General features: G+C 49.2%; 1 protein-coding gene across 1 annotated transcript; it reads left to right on the forward strand.

Annotated features, from left to right (window-relative positions):
- Positions 1-1,016: 1,016 nt before the first annotated feature.
- Positions 1,017-4,454, forward strand: Mtfp1 (mitochondrial fission process 1). Its single transcript, XM_020180000.2, has 4 exons — positions 1,017-1,210; positions 1,943-2,079; positions 2,470-2,702; positions 3,921-4,454. The coding sequence occupies exons 1-4, from the start codon at positions 1,144-1,146 to the stop codon at positions 3,991-3,993; spliced, it is 510 nt and encodes a 169-aa protein (XP_020035589.1). The 5' UTR covers positions 1,017-1,143; the 3' UTR covers positions 3,994-4,454.
- Positions 4,455-7,642: the final 3,188 nt, after the last annotated feature.

Consider the following 7,642-nt stretch of genomic DNA (forward strand, 5'->3'; position numbering starts at 1 on the left):
CCGGACGTGGGAACTGGGACTGGAGGAGGCTAATATCTCATAGGTGACACAACTGGGATTTGAACCCAGGACCGCCTGTCCTCAGTGACTGCACCTTTGCCTCTCCGGTTCCCTCAAAGATTTGGGGGCATTAGTGAAGTTCATCTTTGCTCACATGGGTCACTGAGGTCCAGCAGGAGAAGGGTCCCCTGTAATCACTGAGCCCCAAGACCCCTCCTTCTGCGTCTGCTCCTTTCCTTGCAGTCTTGTTTGCCTCATTCGTTCATCGTTCATCCATCCATCCATTCATTCAGTTATCCATTCATTAATTCATCTATCCATTCATTCATTTATTCATCCATCGATCCATCTATTCATCCATCGATCCATCCATCCATCCATCCATCGTTCATCTATCCACCCATTCATCTATTCATTCATTCATTCATCATTCATCCATTCAACATCCTCCCTAGAAGAGGATAATTCTGGGAGCTCAGTAATCCAGTTAGATAGAGAAACATGGCGCCTGCTGAGCGAGGACTCCCAGGGTCCAGGACACCCACCATTCTCTCCCCCAGCCTCATTTCCTGAGCTTGCCTAAATAGCACTGAAGCCATGCTTGTGTAGGTTCAAATCTCAGCTGCACCACTTAGCAGCTGTGTGACCCTGGGAAGTGACCCACCTTCTCTGTGCCTCTGCTTCCTCCTTCCTAAAACAGGATCCCAAACTGGTGGGAGGGAGGGTTTCAGGAAGAAAGCCATTGTAAGCCTAAACTCAGTCAATGATGACTGTTAGAATTAATCCTGGCAACCATGGTGGTGGTGATGGGGAGGTGAATGCAAGTGTGACCCCTATGGACTTAGCCCAAGGTCACTCAGCTATCGGTCACCTCCTGATTGCAATCCAGGTTCCTTTGGCTCAAAAAAAAAAAAAACCCACAGTCGGTGCTGGGTGAGGTTTGCGCAGTCTCTTAGGGAACCCGCCCAATGCCCCTGCAGAAGTGGCGGGAGAGAGGGGCTGGGCGTGCGGTGCACTTTGCAGACGCTCCCTGCGGTGCAGTCTGTCCGACCTGTCTGTCCTTCAGCCACGGATCCGAGTGGCGCGGGGACAGTGGAGGTGACAGCGGAAGCACTGCCAGCTGTGCTCGTGGCACGAGCCATCATGTCAGAGCCGCAGCCGCCTGGCACCGATCGCGACCTCTACCGGGACACGTGGGTTCGATACCTGGGTGAGTTTTGGGGGTGATCGGCGTGGTGACCCCACTACTAGCACATGGTGGAGGAAGCTGAGGTCACCACATGGCGGGTCTGAGGCTTGGAAGAAATGGGGAAGGGGGTCTTCATTCTCATTTTACCTGGGCCTGAGTTTGGGTTCAGAGAAGCCTAGGGACTTGCCCAAGGTCACACAGCACTGGTGGCTTCAGCTCTGTTCTCTGGGGTCCCTGCTGGAAGCTGGATTGGGGAGGAGTAGGGGGAACCTCTGGCCTGTCCCAAATGCTAGCTGTGGTCAGATGGATCTGGACTCAGTCCTGCCACTCGCTGGCTATGTGTGAGTTAGTCTCAGTTTACCCTTTCTGCAAGCAGGGCTGAACATGAGGGTCTCTCTCTTTGGGAGGTGGTTGTAAGGGTAGAATGAGATAAGGTCCAGAAAGACCTGGCACCTGGTAAGTGTCCCCATCAGTGGGGCTGTCCTTGGTCAGTCATTCTCTCTGGCTGCCTCCTTGGTGAAGACTGCCAGGCCACTGGCATGGTTAGATTGGCTCAAACCAAGGAACCGTAATGGTGACTCAATGCCCAGCCTTCCCTCAGTGGCCCTGGAGTCAAGGCCAGCACCAGTTTACAGCTCAGAAACCGAAAGGTAAAGTTACTTGCCTAAGTCAGTCACCCAGCTGCCCAGGATTACAGCCACCCTTCCCTGGCACTCCCTTGTGGCTGCAGAATTAAATGTCCCCTTCCTCCAGGCTATGCCAACGAGGTGGGGGAAGCGCTCCGATCTTTGGTGCCCACAGCCGTGGTGTGGCTGAGCTATGGTGTGTCCAGCTCCTATGTAGTGGCTGACGCCATTGACAAAGGGAAGAAAGCCGGGGCCGTGGGAGAGGTGGGTGTTCCAACCCCACCCCTGCCTGTTCACCTTCCCCTGCTCCCTCTCCCCGCCATTATGGCCTGCAGCCTTGCAGATGGTGAAATCCCCATGGGACAGTCCCATGCCCCACCTGGCTTGGAGCAGTCCATCCTCCAGTCCTGTTTGTGCGATGGTGCCCCCACCCCTCACTGTACCCCCATATCTGGAGGGTGGCATTCTATACCTGGCTCTTGGATGCGACCAGCCTACCCCTAACCCCGATCGGGGTAAAGTCCAGAACTCAGCCTTAGTGCCAGCTCCCTCCAGTGGCCACTTCTCCCTCCATCGTGGTCCAGACTTCTGTCCCTTGGCTCCTGGATTTCCTGCCTCTGCCCCAGCTTCATTAAGTATCTCTGTGCCCACCAGGTGTCAAGCCCTGAAGCAGGGCACAGCACCAGGGTGACACTGGCTGTGGTAGACACCTTTGTGTGGCAAGCATTGGCTTCTGTGGCCATCCCAGGTTTCACTATCAACCGTGTGTGTGCCGCCTCTCTCTATGTCCTGGGCGCTGTCACCCGCTGGCCCCTGTCTGTCCGCAAGTGGACCACGACCACAATCGGGCTGCTGACCATTCCTGTCATCATCCACCCCATCGACAGGTGAGGCGCCTCCTATGCTTACAGGTAGAGGTAAGCTCTGAGAGCTGTGTGTCAATAGTGACAGAGGCAGGGCTGGCACCTGGGGCTCCTGAAGGAGAAAGGACAGTCTGTGCCCTTGTCACGTGGTCTGGCAGGAACTTTGGTGGTAAAGGAAAAGGGGTGCTTTAAGGGAATGAAGCTGAGGATGAGTAAATTCCCAGAAAGAAAGTCCAGTGTCACAAGACAGCCAGAGGCAGGCAGGAGCACATGTGTCCTGGAGTGGTGGGGGTGGGTGGTGGGGATTGGTGACAGAAGCCAAAGTCAAACCAAGTATGTTAAATGGACTGGGGTGTGGGTCAGTGGTAGACTGCTAGCCTAACATGACAAGGGCCTGGGTTCAGTCTCCAGCACTGCAAAATGAACAAACAAACAAAATAATAACAACAAAAACCCCTAAGTGTGTTAAGTAAAAAAGGAATAAAACTCTAGGGCTGGGTTGCTTTCAGGCATGGCTGAATCCAGGCACCCAAATGATGTCATTAGCAATCTGGGTCTCCCCATCCTTTGTCCCTTCTCTTCCTTCCACCTCACTACTTGTTGCCTTTGCTCATTTTTCCTTTGTGGAAACAGATTTCTTTTCTTTTCTTTTTTTTTTTTTTTGGCATTACTGGGGTTTGAACTCAGGGCCTCATGCTTGCTAGGCTTGCTAGGCAGGTGCTCTACCATTTGAGCCACTCCACCAGCAGTTTGTGAAAACAGAGATGGCTCCGAGCAGCTCCCAGCTTCCATCCTACCAGTTTAACAAGCCCCATTTTAATAGTGATAACAAAAATCCCAAGGAAGGCTGTCATTGGTCCATCCAGTTTCCCTGAGCTAGTTTCCCTTTTCTGATTGGCCAAGCTTGGGTCACGTGCCTGCTTTTAAAGCTAGAGATGAGTTCACCCAACTAGACCAACATGACAAGGGAGGAACTGACTCTGAGGCCTGGAGTAAGTCCTTGCTTGACCCTCTCTGTGTCTCAGTTTCCCCACCTAGATAAAGAAAAGGAAGACAGCCATTACTCTGGGAGTTTGAGTTTCACTTTCCCAAGTAGGACAAGTGGGGAAAGCATGATAAGGAGGGTCTCCCTCTGGATGCTATTTGCATCCTGTATCGGGGACTCCTTTCCCTAGCCCTGGTCTCCTGCCTCCTGTCCTGTCATCCCTGACCACCTGTTCACCTCCCTCACTGACCCTGCAGGTCGGTTGACTTCCTCATGGACTCCAGCCTGCGAAAACTCTACCCATCAGCAGGGAAGCCAAGCTCCTCCTGATACTGCCCTGGTGCCTGGCTGCGGGTTTGCCCACTCCCACCAGGAATGTGGATACCTGGCTCCCTGGGGTCCATGGCCCTGGCACCTGAGTGGGTTCAAACTGGACAGAAGCTTCGAGACAAAGACCTCAAGTAGCAGTGGCTGCAGTGAGTCCCAGAGGCAGGACCTGAAACCCATCTGCTTCCATGGGAGCTGTTGTACTGAGTGGGAGTGGACTCTGGGTGGGCCTCCCATGGAGGACTCAGGCCCAGGAAGGGCAAAGAAGTTGCTAAGATCACTTGGCAGGCTGGGTACCAGCTGCCCAGCTGCTCAGCAGTCGTTCACGCCATGGTGATGGATGACAGCACATACTCAGGGAGAAACACAGGAGCACAGCGTCCAGGACCCACAGACCAGCCCATGTCTGCTGTGGGGGCTGCCAGGGCCTAGCTAGGTGCTGGCCCAATAAATCCTGAAGAAGCTGTGCTGTCTGCTTTGTTGGGGAGGAACGGGGATATGGTGGGGAGAGCAGGGCTCTTCCTTTGAGGGAAGTCTGGGTTGTGATCAGAGGAGGGCTTCAGGAGAAGAAGGGGAGGATGGGGAAGCAAGGAGGTGTCCCCAGGAGGAACCAGTGTATGAGTGAGCCCAGTCAAGAGGAATGGCAGATGCAAGGACACAATGGTGGTGACAGTTTGAATGTGTAACATTCCACAGGCTCATGTGCTAGGGGCCTCTGGTCCCCAGCAGGTGGCGCTAATTTTCACAAAAATCTTCCCAAGCAAAAAGCATCCATGGACTGAATCCTCTGAAACCATGAGCCAAGGTTGGTAATTCTTCTCTTTAGGTTGTTTTTTCAGTCATTTGGGCCACAGCACTGCAAAATAACTAACACAGGTGACAAAGGTGTTATGTGGGGGGGGGAGTGTCATTCAGATCACCAAGTCTTGAGAGCTGTGACAAGAAGTCTATTCTGTGCTTGACAATTTAAGAAGTGGTTGGCCAGATTTTTAAAAAAAGCTTGGAGAGATGTGTCCTATTCTGTTTTCTGTTGCCATCACAAAATATCTGAGACTGGGTAATTTATTAAGCATAGAGGTTAAATAACCGGGCGCTTGTGGCTCACACCTGTCACCCTAGCTACTTGGGAGGCTGAGTTCAGGAGGATCATGGTTGAGGCCAACCTAGGTACCTAGTTCATCAGACCCGTCTCTAAAATCACCAGAGCAACATGGGCTGGAGGTGCGATTCAAGTGGTAGAGCGCCTGCTTTGCAAGCGGGAAGCCCTGAGTTCAAATCCCAGTGCCACCTAAACCAAACCAAAACAAGAGGTTAGAGAGAGGTGGGGCAACATGGCAGATCAGACGATTAGAATAGAAGCTTCCTCTGTATGACTATGAATGAGAAGGGTCAGTGGCCAAGGACAGACTGTATTCCAAAGAGAGGAAGAGGAGCTTGGGAAATTACAAAAGAGGGGAGAGGACAGCTGAAAAGCAGGAGACAGTCCATGGCTCCAACACCTGTTCTCCAGAGAGAGGGGAAGCCTGGAAAACCTGGTGACCAAAACTGAACCAAAAAGATACAAATAAACAGATCAATAATGAGCAATGAAATGAAGACAGTAATAAAAAAATATCCCCACAAAGAAAAGCCCAGGACTGGATGGATGCAAGGAAGCAAGTGGGAACAGCTGTACTCATATCCGACAAAGCAGACTTCAAACCAAGGTCAGTCAGAAGACAGACAAGGTCACCTCACGTTGAGGAAGGGAGCAATTCATCAAGCAACGTAACAATTATAAACATATATGCACCAAATGTCGGTGCACGGTGTTTAAAATCAAACTCTACTGGACATGAAAACACAGACCCCCAACACAGAAATAGTGGGTGATGTCGATATTCCACTCTATCAGCAGATAAGTCATTCAGACAAAAAAAGAAAAAATCAACAAATAAACCAGAATTAAATGACACCGAAAATCAAGCGGACAGAATATTCTACCCAATAGTTGCAGAATACATTCTTAGCTGCCTGTAGAGCTGTCTCCAAAATACATCATATTTTAGGACATAAAGGCATTCTTGGTTGTTTTTCTGGTGGTGTTGGGTTTGAATTCAGGATCTGGGGCTTTGGAGGCAGGTACTCTACCACTTGAGCCACACCTCCAGCCCTACAAAAAGCAATTCTTAAATGCACGAAAATTGAAATAACCTCTTGTGTTCATCCAGTGTGATAAAAGAAATGAGAAAAGCAGTAGCAAATGCACAAACACATGGAGACTGAGTAATGCACTTTTAAATGATCAGCAAGTCACCAAAGAAATAAGGGGAGATTTTCTTTTTAAAAAAATCCCTTGAAAATGAAAATACAAAGTACCAGAACCTATGGGTTTCAATGGAAGAGGTTCTAAGAAGTAAATGCCTGTATTAGAAAGCCAGGGAGATCTCAAATAAATTACCTGGGATGCAGGTCAAGATCTTAGAGAAACAAGGACAAGCCAACTGCAAAATTGGTAGAAGGAAAGAAATAGAAAAGGCCAGAGTGGAAATTAATGAAATGGACACTGGAAGGACAATACAGAGCATCGATGACAGGAAGAGCTGGCTCTTCCAAAAGATAAGTCAGATTGACAGGCCCTTAGCCAAACCAACCAACTTAATAAACCCAAATTAATAAAATTAGAGATGAAAAGGGATATTACAACAGACACTACTGAAATCCAGAGGGTCATTAGGGAATATTTTGAAAATTTATACTCCGAGAAATTGGTAAATCTGGAAGACCTGGATAAATTTCTAGACACATATGACTTACCAAAATTGATCCAAGAAGATACAAATAATCAATAATGAGCAATAAGAGTAAAACAGTAATTTAAAAATATCCCTACAAAGAAAAGCCCAGAACTGGATGATTTCACTGCTGAATTCTACCAGACCTTAAAAAAAAAACAAAAAAAACCAAACTAGCACCAATCTTCTCAAACGATTCCTCAAAATACAAGGGGAAGCAATACTTCCAAACTCATTCTATAAAACCAGAGTCACCTTGGCCCCAAAACAAGGTAAGAACACAAGAAAAAGAGGAAAACTGTAGGTCAATTTCCTTAACGAACACCGATGCAAAAACCTTCGATAAAATATTTGCAAACCGAATTCCTCAAGAAGTTGCAAAGATCGTACATCGCCGTCAGCTTGGCTCCAGGAATGCAAGGATGGCTCACCACACGCAGATCACTAAATGTGACTCAGCACATGAACAGAAGCGAGGCCGAGAATCACCGAAGAAGCCTTTGACAAAATCCACCTCCATTTTTACAGTCCTGAGAGAGCCTAGGAACGCAAGGTCCCGTTTCTCCTCAGAGTAATAGCCAGCACCAATAGGGAGAGCTGAACGCACTTCCTCTAAAATTGGGAGTGAGACAAAGGTGTCGTCTTCACTCTTACTCAGTGGATCACTCGAGTTCTTAGCCAGAGCAATAAGGCAAGAAAAAGAAATTTAAAAATGGGAGAAGTCAAACTATCCCTGCTTGCCGATGACACGATCCTACACTTAAGAAACCCTAAAGCCCCCACCGGAAGACTCTCAGATCTGACATCCGCGTAGCAGGAAACGAAGTGAACCCAGCAGCTTTTCTATACACCAGTAACAAGCTTACTGAAAAAGGGGA

The sequence above is a fragment of the Castor canadensis genome, chromosome 18 (assembly GCF_047511655.1).
Source record: "Castor canadensis chromosome 18, mCasCan1.hap1v2, whole genome shotgun sequence".
Classification (NCBI taxonomy): Eukaryota; Metazoa; Chordata; class Mammalia; order Rodentia; family Castoridae; genus Castor; species Castor canadensis.

What these genes read in the sequence shown, in the direction of transcription:
- Mtfp1 (XM_020180000.2), top strand. Translation starts at nt 1,144, where the DNA reads ATGTCAGAGCCGCAGCCGCCTGGCACCGATCGCGACCTCTACCGGGAC. An exon ending in AAGCCGGGGCCGTGGGAGAG is followed by an intron (nt 2,080 to 2,469) that starts GTGGGTGTTCCA and finishes TGTGCCCACCAG; the next exon opens with GTGTCAAGCCCTGAAGCAGG. An exon ending in ATCATCCACCCCATCGACAG is followed by an intron (nt 2,703 to 3,920) that starts GTGAGGCGCCTC and finishes CTGACCCTGCAG; the next exon opens with GTCGGTTGACTTCCTCATGG.